This window comes from Lissotriton vulgaris, chromosome 12, assembly GCF_964263255.1.
Source record: "Lissotriton vulgaris chromosome 12, aLisVul1.2, whole genome shotgun sequence".
Lineage (NCBI taxonomy): Eukaryota > Metazoa > Chordata > Amphibia > Caudata > Salamandridae > Lissotriton > Lissotriton vulgaris.
Window position 1 is genome coordinate 79,657,366 of NC_141700.1, and position 21,049 is coordinate 79,678,414.

General features: G+C 47.5%; 1 protein-coding gene across 1 annotated transcript in view; it reads right to left on the minus strand.

Annotated features, from left to right (window-relative positions):
* Nucleotides 1-238: 238 nt before the first annotated feature.
* The window catches only part of LOC147673374 (C-type lectin domain family 4 member E-like), an 81,272-nt gene continuing 60,461 nt past the window's right edge, over nt 239-21,049 (minus strand). Inside the window, exons 6-7 of the mRNA XM_086947232.1 lie at nt 5,413-5,522; nt 239-3,486 (exon numbers count right to left, since the gene is read on the minus strand). Of these exons, the coding sequence (XP_086803358.1) occupies nt 3,312-3,486; nt 5,413-5,522 (285 nt within the window). The 3' untranslated portion in view covers nt 239-3,311. The remainder of the gene's footprint in view (nt 3,487-5,412; nt 5,523-21,049) is intronic.

Below are 21,049 nucleotides of genomic sequence, written 5' to 3' on the forward strand. Positions count from 1 at the left end.
AACCTAATACCTCTCAGGCACATATTCTCCTGGACTTGTTTTGTTTCTTCAGGAATCAACTTGCTAAGAAAACTCATGCATGGATGCTTTCAGACTACTATGGCTGTGTACAACCACTGTAATGCTTGAGTATTCTTACCACATCAAGACAAAGTTCATTACATAAGAATGAGTGATCTATCCTCAAATTCCATAATTCCATAATGGAAGTGCACTCAGCCAACACAATCCTGTCATCTATGTGGATACAAAGAAGAAGCATTTATTCACATTTTGTGCATTTGTCCAATGTTGGTGGACGCTCGTAGGTATTTCTTATGCAAGCACTTCAACACTTTACAAATCAGATCATGTAGGGCAGCTTTGATTCAGCGCCTAAGTGGGAACAATCTGCAACTTTCATATGTTTGTAATCTAAAATAATTGAGCAGGGTTGTCTTGTTTTAATGTTTAAGTGGGATAATGCAGCGATCCCAATATAATGTGGCAAAATCCATGCCTGGGTGATGAACTCTGCTCCGTTCGCAGACCACCTCCCAGTGAGATTCCCGAATGCGGGCGGTGGTGGCTAAGCATGACCTCTCGCATTGGGAAGCCATCCGTTCACATTGAGAACATCTACTCGAGCCGCAGAAAGAAGCAACGCCCTCTTCTGCTGTGCATGGTGCCATTTATGCTGATTTTCCAGGCATGACATAAGGCACTCCAACGCTTGTGAAACTCCGCGTAGCGCAGCAGAGTTTTATGGTCACTTTGCAGTGTTCCGCATAGCGGAATTCAGCGATCTCCACCCAGGCCTAGTAAAATCTCCAAAATGAGTGTCTGGAAGGATACCTTGGCATGGATTTGTATTATCAACTGGAATATTTGTGCGTTCAATTAGACCAAAAATATGCTTTATGGGCAAATTTACACAGATTCTATATCATCTTATATGTGTAGTTGTATCACCCGTGAGGGTATAAAAGTGCAGACCAGGTCAGTGTATTAGTGTGGTGAGGCTCGGCCTGAATAACGGCAGTCTCGATGTCCTGCACAAAGATTAATTGAGTAGCCAGGTCTTCAGGGCCAGATATATGAAGCCTGTTTCCGGTTCGCAAACAGGCAGATTCTCAGAATCGGCCCATTTGCGAACGGGAAAAAGCCTTTTGGGATGTATCATCCCAAAAGGCCCTTGCAAAATAGGGAATCGCAAAATTTGCGATTCCTTTTTGCAAATGAATTTAAGGAATCGCAAATTGCGATTCCTTAAATGCAATTCTGGAAGCACCCAAGTTGTGCGATTTTGCATTAAGAAATTGCAAATTACCACCAACTTCAAGTTCAACTTTTTTTGCATTTTTCAAAGTGCCATGTGGCGTACATACATGCAATTAGGGCATGTATGTGCGCCACAGGTGAACACATGCATATTTCAGGAGTGCAACAGGGCGTCCTTTTGGCACCCTTGCACCCTTGAAATTGCATTCGCAATTTGCGAGTACCTATTGGGTACTTGCAAATTGGGAATGTCTTCCCATTTATTCCTATGGGCCTCTAGGCTTCTAGGCCTATAGAATGGGAAGGTATTCGGAAATTGTGAATCACAATTTGCGATTCGCAATTAAGGAATATGTAGGAATCACAATTATTATTGCGAAACCTACATACATTGCATTTTGCAAGTCCTTAATAGCAAATCGCTAAAATTCGCTATTAAAGACTCGCAAACTGCAAAGATGATACATCTGCCCCTCTGTTCCTTGTGGAATTCAAGAAGTGAGGAGTCTCTGATGTGTTGGGGGAGGTCATTCCAGAATTTGGCTGCTTGGTAGCAGAATGACCAACCTCCTATTCCACTGAGGGGGGGTATGTGCGAGTGAGAGTGATGCTGGGGGAAGTTATCTTTATGGTTGGTGGAAGTGAAGCTGGTGATCAAGGAATGCAGACCTCGTCCTGTGTAGTGACTTCAATGCATGTGTTGAGGTTCTGTAAAATCTGCCTTGTCCTGTGATATTATGGTTCCATCACGATTTTGGTGATGTTGTACCGTATTTAGCAAGTACGACCAATATGGAGTGAATTCGTCATGTTAACTAGCGAGTTCATTACGTATTCAGAGACTTTGTCTCGAATATGTGTTCCATTTTGTTCGTGCCTCCATTTTGGTGTTGCCATCACGTAGGCCCATGGAGGTAACTAGACAAACGCAGCTGCATGGGCTTCGTTGTTCATGTACTTATTAACTAAGCCTTTTTTTGACTCTAAGGTGCATTGTAAGGAACTGACCTCTTTATCTGAATCTGACACTTTGTGAGGCCAATTTCCTTAGTTGATCCTTGTCTGAGATTGCGAGTCAAAGTTCAGGACATCGTTGACTTTTAGCTTTTCCACACATGCCTTATCTTGCTCGTTATCTATCATTGTTTCCTTCTTATGTTCCTTCGTTATATGCATTGTACTTTCAATTATGGGGTTGTCCGGCTTGTGGAGATTGAATTTGGAACATCCTAATAATTAACTTGTGGGGTTGGTACAATGTAAAGTGAGCCTTTTTGGAATGTGATAATGTATAGAAATGTGTTTCTATTGGTCAGAATTTGCTGCAGTGGGTGTCCATTTGTAATGTGAATATTGTGTATAAATACTAAAGTCTTGCTCTACAAAATGGAACAGTTTCTTGAGTTGTACACCGTGTTGTATTGCTGGGATTACTGTTACTAGCTGCAGCTAATAAATTTGATCTCTGACGCCACCTAGAAGTATTCTGTGTCTCTGTTTGCCAAGACAGGAGAACCCGAACACTTTGGGCGTGTCCCTGGCGCCGCTGGGTTCTAAAAACCCGGTTCTTCAGTGTGAGAAATTTGAAATGGCAGTGCTTCTGGGTGGGGATCCAGTGGAGCTCTCTGAGATGTGGTGTGGTGTGTGTTTGGCACAGTAGGTCAACAACAAGTCTTGCAACAGCAATTTGTCTGGTTTGAAGTGAGTGAAGAAAATCGGTTGGGATGCTGGCATACAGTGCGTAGTTATTTTATTTCTTTCTGTTTTTTCTTGAAAGGATGTTTTATTGATTGGTTTTTATGGCCAAAACCGAACCAGTTGACCTACAAATGCTTTTTATTTATACCTGGATTTATAATGACTGATTGATTTAATTGTGATGGTTATTAATAACTATGAGCAATAAACTTGAACTATTTTCATTCAGGTTTTCACAAACTAACTCCTGTTTCCCAATGTGAACTGTGCATTCTGTTGCATCCAAATATATGTTGTCTTTTTTAAACATAAAAGGGCTAAATTAGAAGGGATCCATTTTCTGGCTCTGAATCTCATGGGATGAAATCCATCTTTCTATCTTCAGTTTCTTTTTCACAGATGAACTTGTATGCCTTTTCACAGCTGTCATCATTCCAGTCCATCGGATATCCACAGTTCTCATAAGAACCAACTGTGGCACAATGTTCTTTTCCTCCAAAGTTATCAGGTTGTTTACAGTTCCAAAATCTAAAACATAAGAATCAAGAAATGAGCCACAATAAACTAAATCGTTTTGTATACCTCTACCTGGTAGCTTCTGAACATAACATATATTTGTACCATTTGGGGTTGAATAACAGGTGTTTATGATTACCCAACTCAAGTAACTCATTTCATCGACCTCAGAAGAATGAAGAGCAAAGCGGAACCATGGAGATTCAAACTCATATCCATGAGCTCAAAAACAGGTTTCTGCACAAAATGCTTAATTTGTCCACCGAGCACCAAGACAGGACCCTATTTGATGCGCACTTGAGATGCAATAAATATTACCTCCACTGTGTCCACAAGATAGTGCTTTTGAAGAGTACACACTCCTAATTTCGCTATGTCAGTCTAACTTTTCCTGTTGTATAATGCTTAAGAATTAATTCCCATGGTGATTCCCCAAAATGATTGCTCCAGGTCAATCTAACTGCGGTAAAACATGCAACTTCGTAGGCCAACCAGGTTTTTTATTTGCTACTTTGTGTCTTGTTATGTGTTATGTTGCAAGTCAAACTGCTGTGCTTTGTTGTATTTTGTTGTGTTGAAGTGTGTCAACATTACATTGTGTTTGTGGGTCACTATAAGAATATTGTATGCTATGTTAGGCTTTTGTTCATTCCTTGGTGGGCTTCCTGATATTTGCATCCTTTCACTCCCAATTTCAAGAGAATCCTTCAGTGTGTTTTGTTTTCAACATTTTCTTTTTGCTCATATCTCCAGTCTTCGCCTCAAACATTACTCATCCCATTTTCTCAGTGTATTATTGCATTGTACCTAAATCAGTTGACTCTGCTACTCCACCAATGCCCCTCATATCCTCCCTACACTTTATGTCCTTCCCTTTGTTCTTCGTCCCATTTTGTTACGAGCCCCCTTAAGCTGTTTGTTCTTTACTGAGGTCCTCAATGCAAGTGGCACAAATTCACCTGGAGCAATAACTACTTCCAGTGTAATTCGGACACTCATACTCGCCGAAAAGCCCTTCAACACCTCATCAGGGGAAGCAAGATCTATATAAATGCAAACCCTTCCCTCATCCTTCCCTCCAGTATCCTTTTCAATCCAAATAAGAGACTAACATATCCACCGGTCAAATTAATTTCATATTTCACTATACTAATTCACCACTAATATTTTTGGGATTCCGGAGTAACGTGCTACTCGCTAAAAAGCATTTCCATGCCTAGTTAGGGGTAGTAAGCGCTATATAAGTGCAATTACAATTGCAATGTCTCCAGGCCCAAAGAGATTGGCATCGGCTGAAGGTAGCCGCATCGCCTAGTCCCTTGCTCAAAGATGGGGAACTGCAATGCTCGCCCCACACAGACCCAAGCACTCCCGACACCCCATCCCACACTCCCCACCAGGCCCTCTGATTAATTTTTCTGCCTGCTCAAAACCTGCACTTTTATCACTGAAGTTACGGAAAAACATTCAGTAAAAGACCTGATAGCTCTGATCTATGAGGTTATTCCCCATTTCTGGGAGAAAACTTGTAATTGTGTGTGAATACTGGGATAAATTGGGAATTCTGATCCTCCTGTATCCCCTCACCAATATCCAATGATTTCGTAATAAGGGCCTATCAGACATTCACTCTCTCTTCTCTAAATTCTTTTATAGATAAGTTTTTCTCCATGATACCCATCTTTTTTCACTCTATTATTCCATTGATGTCAAATTCTCGAATCCAAATCTTTGTTTCAGCCTCAATATTTCTGTCCTATAGCACAACATTAAATCATTTACATAGTGGTTAGATTAGCGTTGCCGGTGTATTTATAATTTGTTGCCCTTACAAAAAAATACTGACAAATTAACTAAATAAATAGAAAAATAAAATCTCAGAAATATAAATTATGAATATATAAACTTTGAACGTTTAGTGCTTTGTGGTTGACTTACGTCTCTGGCTGTACCTTGGAGCTATTCACCCACTTCCAGGCACCTTCCTCATCCTTATCCGTCAAGCCGATCCAGTAGAAGCCCGCCTTATTTGTGTTTCTGATAAAAAGCTGTAGGAGAATAAAGGGACCAGGTTTATCTCATAAATATCCATTCACTGGGTGCACACAGATACAGCAATTCATTGACCAACACTACTCCATTGTCCTTTATCCCATCGTTGTCAATCAGGGATTTGCTCCCACGGTCAATGCTCCCCCTACACCATCTCCTTTATCCATGTGCACATAGACAGTTTGTAAATGTTGCACATTTTGTCCCTTAAACCCCTGGGTGTGCATGTTGGCTTTTTGGTAGTTAATGTGCATTGCAGGTATGCGCATTTTACACTTGTAGGCTCACGTTCAAGATTTCCAACCTTAACGTCTTCAAGTCCGACTGTGGTAAATACAGAGTCAATAATAAAAGTAAACATGGTGCAGGTTAGGAAGCAAGTGAAAACGAAACATATGTTTATGTTGCCAAAGAAATGCTTACACTCCTGTGCATTCATGACAAGTGTGTTCATTGAGCGTAAGTGTGGCGTAGTGATCCTCTATATAGAGTGATACTTTGTTATGTTATGTTAAGTGTTGCTTGTAGGAGAGTAGGGTCTGCTATCCTATGGTCACCCCAAATTTTTGCTTTTTGCTTCACTGGTTTCTGACTTAATGTGGCTGTGGGCCTGCTAATCAGACCCACAGCCTGCTGTTCTCCCTCTAAATTACTGCCAATGCACTTTAGGTGCATTACGAATTGGAACTGGTTCACCTTATGAGCCCCTGTATCAGTGCACCCTAGGTGCCCAGGGCATAGGTGTATCCAAGGCCTACCAGGGGCTGCAGCATGTATTGTGCCACCCCTGGCCTGGCCTCCATATTTGACACAACTGGCTGATCACTCAGCTGGGGTAAGTCGGTGTAACCACCTCTTACTTAGGTACAGTATGTCTGTGCCTAACCCTAAACTGGACACATATGTTCCTATCAGCCACTCCTATGGAAGGCCTCAGCAATCCTGGAGGCAGAGTGCGTGGAAATATGTGAGATGGTGCTCTAGCATGAGCTGAGCCTGTCTGCAGCTGTCGGGAACAACTCCCTAAGCTGTTCCGGGATATTGCCATACCATATACTCTTAAGTGCATTATAATCCTCGCGGTTAAATGCTATCTTTGGTTTGGCTTTATCAAAACATGTCGAGTAAGGTGTCATACGAATTGGAATACTATCCCCTCGCCAATTCTGGCGACGGGGATAGCATTCCACCCTTCTAGAGGGACACGACATGTGTGTAGCCTTAACCCCGGTTAAAGTTAAACAGAGCCTCAGCATCACAAAATGGATGCTGCCACCACAGACACGAGTCTGGCCTCCTGCTGCTGACCGAAACTCGGCAGATGGTGGCCTGGACAAAGGGTTTCCTGCCTTGGGAGGTGCGAGCACCACCCCAGACAGGATTTTGTGTATTGGGTAGGACAGGGCTGAATAGAATCAGACATGCCCGGGGCACACAAGGTGTCCCCGTGCATAGGCCAGTCCAAACCGGTTCTGGGGCCTTCCAGCCCCAGTCCTGGCGAGGAGCTGGACAAAGGAAAGGGGGTGTAGCCGCCCCCCTTCCTGGTTCCTCCCAGAGGAGGGACCTAGTAGGTGATCCACCCCTCAGATTGGGAATAAGAGCGGGAGCAGTGCCATTGCACAGCAGATCATCCTGAATCAACTTTACACGAAGAAGAAGACTGGACTTCGACATTCTGCTGCACAGAAGACTGAAGAGAATCTCCCTTGTGGCCTAGGAGTGGCCACCCTGTGAACACAGGTACCAACCAGCAACTCGACGTCTGCTTTGCCGCCGCCTCCCGCCGGAGACCGAGCCCAGAGCCCGACAAGAACCAGACTCCCAGACCTCTCCGAGCCCGATCCACAGTCCCTGCAAAGAAGGGACCCGTGGAGGCACCGAGTGACGTGGGACCAAACCTCTTGAAAGACACTCGAAAAGCTGACTGCGCAGCTTCTGAGGCATCCTCGACGTTGTGCTTTGGGGATTGAGAACCCCCACCACCGAGCAGCCCTTGCACCGAAGAGCAGCCCTCCAGCATCTCCACGATCTGCGTGGGGCCCTTTTGCATTGTGCCACTCGACGCGCCATCCCGGCCACTAGCCACGTGGTCAGCGGCCATCTTGGCGACGAACCCGAAGATTTACACAGCAGGTCTGGTTGCTCCAGACCTACCCAAGCTCCTGTGAAAAGGAGCACCCGCTCTGACCTTGCTGGTCCGAGTGAACAGCATCTTTCAACTTCTGCGTGGCTTGCATTTTCCAAGGCCTGTTTGCTCCGATCAGGTCGCCGACACCGCCGACAGCGAGAAGCCTACGTGGGACAGCTCGTGACCGACTCCTGGACGTCCTCGACCCCGGGTATCCACGTGGCTGCAGAAAGAAGCTACCCGACGACGCCTGTTTGCACCCGACATCGCCTGGTTCCAATCTGGTTCCACGGTAGTCACTGGCTAGTGACTTTGAACACTGTCCCCTCTGCTTTCAGGTCTTCACATCTTCAGATCCACCCTTGGATCCACCGGAACTCTTCTCATGGAGCCGCCTGCAGCATCTTCAGCTCCAAGCACCATCGACCGGCGTGACGAAACCCGACACTACTTCGACCCTGTGCACCCGCTTCCTGTGGGTGAGGTAACTCAGCTCCGCCAGTGCTCCTGCATTGGTACACATCTCAAGGGCCTGTGTCTTAAGTTTTAACTCCGTAGGTCACTCGGAAGGTTCCTAACTTTCTAACTTTGTACTTTTTACGCACCATAGACTTTACATTGGAAAGTGCGTGCACTTTGAACACTGCACCCGAGTCCCGTGGGCCTCTCCCGACTTAGTCACAGCTAGTCTCGAATAGCTCCAGCGATTCCCAAGGCCCTAGGCCTCTTCACTTTCCTCCTGGTATCTCTTATACCACTTTCTTAGTATATGGTTTAGGTGGCCCCTAGGGCTCATCCATATTGTGCAACTTTTGTGTATTTTAAACTGTCTTGTGATTTAACGCTTGTGCTTCTGTGCTCATAAAGAGTCCAGGGGATTTTATAGTTAATAAATCAATATATATTTTCAATATATATCTGTGTGGTGTCCCTTTCATTTGGTATTCAAGGGGGTTGTGTATGGTATAACAGCTGGCTTCACATGCCTTTCAGAGTTTAGCCTAAGACTGCTTTGTCCACGTTACCACTAGGATAACTGGTCTACAAGGTTGAATTACAACCATCATCATAAGGGTTGCTTGGCATGGTACAAAGTGATCACTAAGAATTAGTGAGCATTATATACCAGGCCAACTTCTCACATTGGTGAGCAGCGGATTGGGATCTGAGCTTGCTGTTGTTTTACCATTACAATCTTTGAGATTATCATTTGAAAGATCATACAGGTACCTGCTAGGTACATATAAAACAAGACTAGTATACTTAAGTTCTACTGAACTTAGTTGTTGTAGAGCAAAGGGAGTAGCACACCCTAGCTACAACTACTAGATAGGTTTAGTAGGTAAACACCAGTGTAGGTAGATTGCAACACATCCACCCACACTAGAGCAATGTCTGGAGCAGAGGGGTCCAGTGGACTTACTCCTGTTGAGAGTGACCCTCCAAGGGCACCATCCAAATTTGCTATTTTTTCCTTTAAGGAATTAAGACAGCTTTGTGTCTTAAGGGGTCTGAAGACAGGGCCTTCCCCTACTACAGACCACCTAAGAGAGCTCTTAGACCAGTCTGAGACTCTAAAGCCCTCTAAGGCAAACCCCACAGGCGATGCTGAAGGAGGCCATCCTTCAGAGGATGACACTGTAGACACCCCTGCCCCTATCATCCTGGTAGATGAGGAAGCCTCCACCACTGGAGCTCCTCAGGTAGATGTAGAGGAAGAGGAAGAGGAGGAGGAGGTGGAAAGCAGTGAGTCAGATGATGACAGAGATATTCAGGTGCTGGTCAGTAGACTGAACCAGGCTAACTTAAGCCAACTTGGGAATGAATCTGGTAACAACCCATTCAGACCCCCAGGTGGACTTAACCAGGGGCATAGGAGGAGGAGGAATCACTCAGGTGAATCCAATACCTCCCATGTCTCTAGAGGCTCTCATGGTCACTCCAGAAGGGAGTTGACTAGCCCTCAGAGAAGGGAACATGAGACCAAATTGAGAGAATCTCAAATTAGAGAGGCTGAATTGAGAGTCCAGAGACAAGAGTTAGAGATTGCCCTGGCCCAAGAGAAACTTGCTAGAGCAAGACAGCCTAGAGAGAGTGGGGTAATAGAACCCACTGGTGGCAGCAATATCCACAAGGATAAAGACAGGTCTTTTGATAACAGAAACCTGAGTAAGATTGTGCCCCCCTACAAAGCTGGGGATGATATCCATAAATGGATTACTGCAATGGAGAGAGCCTGCAGAGTACAGCAGATCCCTCAGGAGCAGTGGGCAGCAATCTTGTGGCTCTCCTTTGAAGGTAGATGCCAAGACAGACTCCTCACAGTTAGTGATGGGGATTCTAGAAACTACCTGGTCCTGAAGAGTGCTCTGATTGATGGGTTAGGCTTAACCACTGAACAGTACAGGTTAATGTTCAGAGATACCCAGAAGACACAGACTCAGGACTGGTCTGAATTTGTTGAGTGTGCCACTAAGGCTCTGGAGGGATGGTTGCTGGGAAGCAAGGTTACAGACTATGAAGGATTGTATAATTTGCTGATGAGAGAACAAATTTTAAATAATTGTCAGAACCAGCAGTTGCATCAACATTTGGTTGACTCAGATTTGACCTCTCCCCAAGAATTGGGAAAGAGGGCAGATAAATGGGTAAGAACCAGAGTTAAGCAAAAGAACCAGAACCAGAACCAGGGTGGTGACCAGAAGAAAACAGACCAGAAGGGTGGGGAGCAGAAAGCTAAAGACCAGAAGTCTTCAACAGGGCCCCAAACTGAGACAGAGGGTGGGTCCCAAACTTCCAAGAAGAAGAAGAAAGAAGGTCAGAAGAAACCCTGGTGTAAAACTTGTAAGAACACCTCTCATTGGACAAGTGAGTGTAAAAAGGGTGGAGCCCCCAGCACTGCAGCCCCTAAGGCACCTGCACCCACTAGTACAGTTAGCAGTGCTGGTCCTCAAGCCAAGGGATTAGTGGGTATCACTTTGGGAACTGAAGGAGATTCTGACCTAGTCAGAACCCTTACACAGGCTGTTCTGGTTTGTGAAGGGGACATAGATTTGACCCCTGACATAAGTCCCAGTAACCTGGGCAAATACAGACAGACACCTTTGATCAACAATAAAGTGGCTCAAGCTTACAGGGACACATGTGCCAGTGTCACTATGGTGACACCTAACTTTGTGGACCCTGGACAATACATGCCAGGCGATGATTACCTGGTGACCAATGCCAGCAATGTCACTACTACACATAGTGTGGCACTTGTTAACTTTTCCTGGGGAGGGGTAACTGGCCTAAAGAAAGTTGTGGTTAGTGCTGATCTCCCAGTAGAATGTTTGTTGGGCAATGACCTGGAGAACTCTCTATGGTCAGAAGTTGAGTACAGGACTCATGCAGAGATGTTAGGGATATCATCACATGTCCTTGCTGTGACCAGGTCACAGGCCAAAAAGTGCCTCTCTGAACCTCAGGTCTTGGATCCTGGAACAATGGACCAAGTACCTTCCAAGAAGAAGAACAGGAGGGTTAAGGCTGCGCCTTCCCAACTGCCTACAAGTGAGGATCAGGCTTCACAGGAAACTGATCTTGAGACCCCTGAAGGAACTGTCTCTGAAGAACTTGAACCTGATCAGGTTGAGTTTCTGGGGACAGGGGGACCTTCTAGGGCAGACTTGGGGCAGGCTCAGTTAACCTGTCCTTCTCTTGAACCCCTCAGACAGCAGGCTGCTGCTGAGGCTGCTGGGAATGCTCAAGGTGCCCATAAAGTATATTGGGACGATGGACTCCTTTATTCAGAGGCTAGAGACCCCAAGCCTGGTGCTACCAGGAGGTTGGTTATACCTCTGCAATTTAGGGGCTTCCTACTCACCTTGGCCCATGATATTCCTTTAGCAGGACACCTAGGCCAGAACAAGACTTGGGACAGGCTTGTCCCTCACTTTCACTGGCCTCACATGTCTGAAGACACCAAGGAGTTTTGTCGCTCCTGTGAAACCTGCCAAGCCAGTGGTAAAGCAGGTGGAACAACAAAGGCCCCCCTGATACCACTACCTGTGGTGGGGGTTCCCTTTGAAAGAGTGGGGATTGATATTGTTGGTCCAATGGATCCCCCTACAGCATCTGGGCACAGATTCATACTGGTGGTAGTGGATCATGCCACCAGGTACCCAGAGGCAATTCCACTTAGGACCACAACAGCTCCTGTTGTGGCCAGGGCCTTACTTGGAGTTTTCTCCAGAGTGGGGTTTCCTAAGGAGGTAATATCAGATAGAGGTGCCAACTTCATGTCTGGATATTTGACAGCTATGTGGAAGGAATGTGGTGTCAACTACAAGTTCACCACTCCTTATCACCCACAATGCAATGGGCTTGTTGAGAGATTTAACAAGACCCTAAAGGGCATGATTAAAGGATTACCTGAAAAGCTCAGGCGAAGATGGGACATCCTACTGCCCTGCCTTTTGTTCGCTTACAGAGAGGTCCCTCAAAAGGGGGTTGGCTTCAGCCCCTTTGAATTGTTGTTTGGGCACCCTGTAAGAGGACCCCTGTGTCTAGTGAAGGAAGGATGGGAGTTACCTCTCAAAAAGCCTAAGCAAGACATAGTGGACTATGTACTTGGTCTCCGCTCCAGGATGGCAGAGTACATGGAAAAGGCATCCAAAAACCTTGAGGCTAGCCAAGAATTACAAAAAGCTTGGCATGACCAAAAGGCTGTCCTTGTTGAGTTTCAGCCTGGACAGAAGGTATGGGTGTTGGAGCCAGTGGCCCCAGCAGCACTCCAAGACAAATGGTCTGGACCCCATACAATTCTGGAGAAGAAGGGAGAGGTTACCTACTTGGTGGACCTAGGAACTCCCAGGAGCCCCCACAGGGTGCTCCATGTAAACAGATTGAAGGCATATGTCAGCAGGGCAGACATGGGCTTGCTCATGGCTACAGATGAGGGACAGGAGGAAGAGAGTGACCCTCTCCCAGACCTGCTCACTCAGAACCCTGAGGATGGCTCAGTTGATGGTGTGGCCTTAGGTGGCAGCCTCACTGAACATCAGCAACATGACTGCAGACAAGTTCTACAGGCATACAGGCATATGTTCTCATTGACACCCAGTCAGACTAACTGGTGTACACATGTGGTGGACACTGGTGACAGTCTTCCTGTAAAGAGCAAAATTTACAGGCAACCTGACCACGTCAGGGACTGTATAAAGACTGAGGTGCAAAAGATGCTGGAATTAGGTGTCATTGAGCCTTCAGAGAGCCCCTGGGCTAGCCCAGTGGTTCTGGTCCCCAAACCTCACACCAAAGATGGCAAGAGAGAGATGAGGTTCTGTGTGGATTACAGAGGACTCAATGCTGTCACCAGGACAGATGCACACCCTATTCCAAGGGCAGATGAGCTCATTGACAAGTTGGCTTCTGCCAAATATTTGAGCACATTTGACTTGACAGCTGGCTACTGGCAAATCAGGTTAGCTGAGGAGTCTAAAGCCAAGACAGCATTTTCTACCCCTAGTGGGCATTATCAGTTTGTGGTGATGCCCTTTGGTTTGAAAAATGCACCTGCCACCTTCCAAAGGTTGGTGAATCAAGTCCTCACTGGGTTGGATGACTTTTGTGCAGCTTATCTGGACGATATTGCTGTCTTTAGCTCCACCTGGGAGGATCACCTGGTCCACCTGAAGGAAGTGCTTGAGGCTCTGCAGAAGGCAGGCCTCACTATCAAGGCAACAAAGTGCCAGATAGGGCAGAGTAAGGTTGTATACCTGGGCCACCTTGTAGGTAGAGGCCAAGTTCAACCACTGGAGAGTAAGATCCAGACCATCAAGGACTGGTCCCCTCCAACTACCCAGACTCAGGTCAGAGCTTTCTTGGGCCTGACTGGGTACTACAGGAAGTTTGTTAAGAACTATGGGTCCATTGTGACTCCTCTTAATGATCTGACATCTAAGAAGATGCCCAAAAAGGTTCAGTGGACAGAAATCTGTCAAAAGGCATTTGATGACCTCAAAAAGGCCATGTGCTCTGCACCTATCCTGAAGAGTCCTGACTACTCAAGAGAGTTCATTGTCCAAACAGATGCTTCTGAGTTGGAAGTGGGAGCAGTGCTTTCACAGCTTAATGTAGATGGCCAGGACCAGCCCATTGCTTTCATTAGCAGAAGGCTGACCCCCAGAGAGAAACGTTGGTCAGCTATAGAGAGGGAGGCCTTTGCTGTGGTATGGGCCCTGAAGAAGTTGAGGCCATACTTGTTTGGTACTCACTTCAAGATTCAGACCGACCATAAGCCCCTCCTATGGCTTAATCAGATGAAGGGTGAAAACCCCAAACTACTCAGGTGGTCCATTTACCTACAGGAGATGGACTTTACAGTGGAGCACCGCCCAGGGACTGACCATGGCAACGCAGATGGTCTCTCCAGGTACTTCCACTTAGAACATGAAGACACAACTGGTCAAGGTTAGTCTAATGTCCCTGCGTTTGGGGGGGGGGTTATGTAGGAGAGTAGGGTCTGCTATCCTATGGTCACCCCAAATTTTTGCTTTTTGCTTCACTGGTTTCTGACTTAATGTGGCTGTGGGCCTGCTAATCAGACCCACAGCCTGCTGTTCTCTCTCTAAATTACTGCCAATGCACTTTAGGTGCATTACGAATTGGAACTGGTTCACCTTATGAGCCCCTGTATCAGTGCACCCTAGGTGCCCAGGGCATAGGTGTATCCAAGGCCTACCAGGGGCTGCAGCATGTATTGTGCCACCCCTGGCCTGGCCTCCATATTTGACACAACTGGCTGATCACTCAGCTGGGGTAAGTCGGTGTAACCACCTCTTACTTAGGTACAGTATGTCTGTGCCTAACCCTAAACTGGACACATATGTTCCTATCAGCCACTCCTATGGAAGGCCTCAGCAATCCTGGAGGCAGAGTGCGTGGAAATATGTGAGATGGTGCTCTAGCATGAGCTGAGCCTGTCTGCAGCTGTCGGGAACAACTCCCTAAGCTGTTCCGGGATATTGCCATACCATATACTCTTAAGTGCATTATAATCCTCGCGGTTAAATGCTATCTTTGGTTTGGCTTTATCAAAACAGGTCGAGTAAGGTGTCATACGAATTGGAATACTATCCCCTCGCCAATTCTGGCGACGGGGATAGCATTCCACCCTTCTAGAGGGACACGACATGTGTGTAGCCTTAACCCCGGTTAAAGTTAAACAGAGCCTCAGCATCACAAAATGGATGCTGCCACCACAGACACGAGTCTGGCCTCCTGCTGCTGACCGAAACTCGGCAGATGGTGGCCTGGACAAAGGGTTTCCTGCCTTGGGAGGTGCGAGCACCACCCCAGACAGGATTTTGTGTATTGGGTAGGACAGGGCTGAATAAAATCAGACATGCCCGGGGCACACAAGGTGTCCCCGTGCATAGGCCAGTCCAAACCGGTTCTGGGGCCTTCCAGCCCCAGTCCTGGCGAGGAGCTGGACAAAGGAAAGGGGGTGTAGCCGCCCCCCTTCCTGGTTCCTCCCAGAGGAGGGACCTAGTAGGTGATCCACCCCTCAGATTGGGAATAAGAGCGGGAGCAGTGCCATTGCACAGCAGATCATCCTGAATCAACTTTACACGAAGAAGAAGACTGGTCTTCGACATTCTGCTGCACAGAAGACTGAAGAGAATCTCCCTTGTGGCCTAGGAGTGGCCACCCTGTGAACACAGGTACCAACCAGCAACTCGACGTCTGCTTTGCCGCCGCCTCCCGCCGGAGACCGAGCCCAGAGCCCGACAAGAACCAGACTCCCAGACCTCTCCAAGCCCGATCCACAGTCCCTGCAAAGAAGGGACCCGTGGAGGCACCGAGTGACGTGGGACCGGACCTCTTGAAAGACACTCGAAAAGCTGACTGCGCAGCTTCTGAGGCATCCTCGACATTGTGCTTTGGGGATTGAGAACCCCCACCACCGAGCAGCCCTTGCACCGAAGAGCAGCCCTCCAGCATCTCCACGATCTGCGTGGGGCCCTTTTGCATTGTGCCACTCGACGCGCCATCCCGGCCACTAGCCACGTGGTCAGCGGCCATCTTGGCGACGAACCCGAAGATTTACACAGCAGGTCTGGTTGCTCCAGACCTACCCAAGCTCCTGTGAAAAGGAGCACCCGCTCTGACCTTGCTGGTCCGAGTGAACAGCATCTTTCAACTTCTGCGTGGCTTGCATTTGCCAAGGCCTGTTTGCTCCGATCAGGTCGCCGACACCGCCGACAGCGAGAAGCCTACGTGGGACAGCTCGTGACCGACTCCTGGACGTCCTCGACCCCGGGTATCCACGTGGCTGCAGAAAGAAGCTACCCGATGACGCCTGTTTGCACCCGACATCGCCTGGTTCCAATCTGGTTCCACGGTAGTCACTGGCTAGTGACTTTGAACACTGTCCCCTCTGCTTTCAGGTCTTCACATCTTCAGATCCACCCTTGGATCCACCGGAACTCTTCTCATCGAGCCGCCTGCAGCATCTTCAGCTCCAAGCACCATCGACCGGCGTGACGAAACCCGACACTACTTCGACCCTGTGCACCCGCTTCCTGTGGGTGAGGTAACTCAGCTCCGCCAGTGCTCCTGCATTGGTACACATCTCAAGGGCCAGTGTCTTAAGTTTTAACTCCGTAGGTCACTCGGAAGGTTCCTAACTTTCTAACTTTGTACTTTTTACGCACCATAGACTTTACATTGGAAAGTGCGTGCACTTTGAACACTGCACCCGAGTCCCGTGGGCCTCTCCCGACTTAGTCACAGCTAGTCTCGAATAGCTTCAGCGATTCCCAAGGCCCTAGGCCTCTTCACTTTCCTCCTGGTATCTCTTATACCACTTTCTTAGTATATGGTTTAGGTGGCCCCTAGGGCTCATCCATATTGTGCAACTTTTGTGTATTTTAAACTGTCTTGTGATTTAACGCTTGTGCTTCTGTGCTCATAAAGAGTCCAGGGGATTTTATAGTTAATAAATCAATATATATTTTCAATATATATCTGTGTGGTGTCCCTTTCATTTGGTATTCAAGGGGGTTGTGTATGGTATAACAGCTGGCTTCACATGCCTTTCAGAGTTTAGCCTAAGACTGCTTTGTCCACGTTACCACTAGGATAACTGGTCTACAAGGTTGAATTACAACCATCATCATAAGGGTTGCTTGGCATGGTACAAAGTGATCACTAAGAATTAGTGAGCATTATATACCAGGCCAACTTCTCACATTGCTTATAAAGCGCACTGACACCGGAGCTTCCTGGCGCTGGTAGATAGAACAGAGTGAGGAGAAGGTAGAGGTAACAGAATCTACGTGGGGGTAGGGAAAAGGTAAGTTTTTAGCATTTTCCTAAAGTTGAGAAAAGAGGAGCAGGATTTGATAGAGAGAGGGAGGAGGTTCCAGAGCCCAGGGGCCAGCTGGGAGAACCGGCGTCCGCCGAATCTCTTAGTTTTGCTCCTGGGGATGATCAACAAGTCAAGGTGGGCGGATCGAAGATTACGTGTAGGACAGTAAGGGTGGATGGTAGATTTCAGGAAAGCAGGGGAAGGGCAATGAAGTGCCTTGAAGGTAAGACAAGCTACCTTGAAGGCAGCCCTTCGCTCGACCGGGAGCCAATGCAAATTCATAAGCAAAGGTTTAGCTGATTGCCATCTGGGTGTACCATGGATCAGGCGGGCAGCCTGGTTCTGGACGATTTGGAGGCGTTGAGTCAGGTATTGTGGTAGACCGTAATAGATGGCGTTGGAAAAATCCAGACGGGAAAGTACCAGCGAAATAACAGTTTGGGTGAGTGCTGCCGGGGGAAGAAAGTGGCGGATTTTGCGGATCCTCCGAAGTTGAAACATACAGGAGGAAACCACCGCTCCCACCTGAGCCCTGAGAGAAAGCTCGGTGTCAATGATGACACCTAGACTTTTTACTGTTTTTGCAGGGACGTGGGGGGAGCCAAACTCTGGAGGCCAGAACTGTGGACCCCAGTAGGTGGAGCTGAGTCCAGGAAGTAGGAGCTCAGTTTTACCGGGGTTCAACTTCAATTGGTTCTGGTTCATCCAGAGTTGGATATGAGTCATGGCTCCAAGAAAAGTTTTGATGGCATTTGGTGAATTCCGGGGGAAGATGATCTGGAGATCGTCAGCGTAGTTATAAGTGACGATGTCCCATTTCAGAAGTGATTGAATGAGTGGCCGGAGGTAAAGATTAAAGAGGAGCGGGGAGAGGGAAGAGCCTTGGGGAACACCACAGGATGTGAGAGTTTTTTTTAGCAGTGTAGGGGCCAAGGCGGACCGCCTGTGTTCTCCCCGTAAGGAAGGACCTGACCCACTCAAAAGCAACGCCCTGGATGCCCGCCTGCCCGACACGGTGGAGAAGGATGTCATGATCCACCGTGTCGAACGCGGCCGACAGATCCAGTAAGACGAGGGCTTGGGGTTTTCCCGCGTCCGCGTTGCCTCTGAGTGTGTCAAGGACTGCCAGGATAACGGCTTCTGTAGAATGGGCGGGTCTGAAGCCGGCCTGGGTTGGTACAAGGTAGCCAGAGGATTCTATAAACCTGGACAGGCAACGAGTGACGTGAGCCTCCATAAGTTTAGAAAAATAAGGGAGAAGGGAAATGGGGCGGTAGTTCGATGGCTCCGTCATGTCGGCGCCAGGTTTTTTTAGTAAGGGTACCAGAATGGCTTCCTTAAAGGAAGTGGGGCAGATGCCGCTGCTGAGGGAGCTATTAAGTAGATGTAGGATACTGTCAGGTAAATTGAGACATATGCTCCGCAAAACGGACGGTGGGCAGCAGTCATTTGGGGAGCCGGATTTTACACGAGTGGCTAGTTCCGCCAGAGAAGAAGAATCTAGAGCCGGAAAAGAAGTGAAGGACAGGGGGTTATTGAGGGATGTATCCGGTAGTGACAGTTGGGGGAGTGAAGGAATGGATTTTTTAATTGTGGAAATTTTTTCTAGGAAGAACGAGTTCAGGGTTTCACAGGCCTCCTGAGTAGGGGTCTGGGCTGGTAGGGTCCTGTCGTCTGTGGTTAACTCGTTCAAAACTCTGAACACCTCCTTAGATTTGTTAGCTGCCAGAGAGATCCTACTGGCGAAGTGTTCGGTTTTTGCTGAACGGATAGCTGTCTTAAATTCTTTGCGGGCAGTCAGGTAAGATTGTTTGGCTAGGTCAGAATAATCGTGTCTCCAGATGCGTTCCAACTGGCGAGTTTTGAGTTTCCGGGCTTTGAGGTCGTCGGAAAACCACCTGTGAGAGTTCCTGTGTCTGGTACATGGGAATTTAACCAAGGGGGCAAACGTTACCAGCGTGCATCTGTAGGCACTCCATTTTGGAACACTAAAAGTGAAACAGCTGTTCTTGCAGTCTTTTTTCTATGTCAGGACATTCTCAAGAGCGCATGTCAAGCCTCTCACTGCTAGTGGGACAGTACAGGATTGGATGAATGTAACTGCTATGATTGGATCTGTGATATGGCACATACTAAACCCAGCTCTGCTCCTAACCGCCCCATCAAGGCCATCAAGGTGACCAGTTTGTTGAGTCATTGGCCCTCCACTCCCTCTACAGCTGCTTGTGGCAATCTGTCTGAGGAAGGACAATGCCTGGCGACTCACCCTTCACGTCCCTCCTCAAGGTCTCAGACTTTGATCACAGACGGTAGACTGTGAGGAGATGTAGATGCAGCCCCGAACCTACTGCCCATCAAAGCGCAAAGGACTTGCCTTCAGGCTGGATGACCCATGATGCTGCTCATTTTCTCTAATATTGATATGTCCATCCTAGGGCGTGGCTCTGTTGCGATGACTGCCAGACCAAAGAAATCGAGTGGATGGTACACCTGCGCTTTAGGATCTTCTAGAGCCAGCAGAGAATCTACAAATGAGATGGTACATGAGGCCTGGTGAAAGGCTGTTCCAGACACAGAAGTGTGAGACTCCCATTGCGTCTTTCAACTCTAATAGTCCTACGCTCAGTTGTTGCTGAACCAGGGTTCACATCTGCATTCGAATTTAGGATGCCTGGCAGAAGGGTAAAAGGTGTCAGCAGATGAAAAATACCCTGGCTGCTGTCTCATTGTAACCCATCGTCACTGCACCACACTTACACTCAATGAACACCTTTCCATGAATGCACAATAATAAAAAAGTCTTACTGATCTGTGTGAGGAACGCTTGCAGAGCTGAATTCACTTCTGTACATATTACGTTTGTGGATGGTGCATGCACTGGTCTCTGAACTATACCTAGCATTAATTGAATAATAATAAATCATGTGAAATGCACATATCCGAAATGACAGATATGTACTGAGAAGTAATATTTTTTTTTTACAATAAATGTTATTGAGATTTTACAACCAACGGCGAGTTCCCCCAGCAAATAACGTTCATGCAAGTCACGGATTACAGATATAAAAGCTGCTGATGAGGGTATGATTTGAGGAGCAATACCGCAGTTAAACCAAGAACCCCCACCTCCCGCCACCCCACTCCCTTGCACCGCATTTCCCACTAAAAACATTGTACAGGCATATAAACATATAAGCATATCTCCACGTTGGCCAATCCGCGTCTTGACTTGAGGATTCATTAAATAGTAAGTCTGTCTATAGGGTCGGAACTGCTGATGGTGATAAGAGGGAGAGGTCTATGCCCCGATAGGTAGCCCATGCTTTCCAGATCTTCCCATGCTTCTGCGGGCAGCCTCTGGCTTGAAACACAGCCACTTCGGCTGACATACATTTGTCTAAAACGGATTTCCAGGCTGCCACACCCGGGGGGAAGAGGACTTCCACTGTTGAGCTATGTCCCGCTTGGCCAAAGTAAGTCCTAGAAATAACAAATGCCGTTTGTATATGTTCCCCCCAATGTCGTCCGTACTGTGGAGAAGAGTTAGTCGAGGGTCTGCAGGGAGGTCCCATCCTAGCACTCGCCCCAGGCAGGACAACACTCGCGACCAGAAATATTGCAGTGCTGTGAAACCCCAGACCGTGTGCAAAAAGGAACCATCGTCAGATTGGCATCTAAGGGATGTGGGGGACAGGATAGCTCCCATCTTCCAGAGCCGGAGACCGGTGTACTACACCCGATGAAGGTATTTAAACTGGATTAATCGGGATCTGGAGGACACCACAGAACCTCTGGGACTGGCGAGGGCCTCAGTCCAGTCATCATCTGAGAGGGTCGATATATCCGCCTCCGATGCTGCTCTCGTCCGGTGTAGGTTTGTCTTAGAATGTGTGGTCAGTGTCTGATAGAGTTGGCAAATTTTATGTTCTCCTAGATCCTCCATCAACAGTCTACCCTCTAACGGGTGAAATTGTGGCAGAGTCGTAAGGTTTTTAATCAGAGGAGACAAGGCATGGCGAAGCTGAAGGTATTTATGGAAT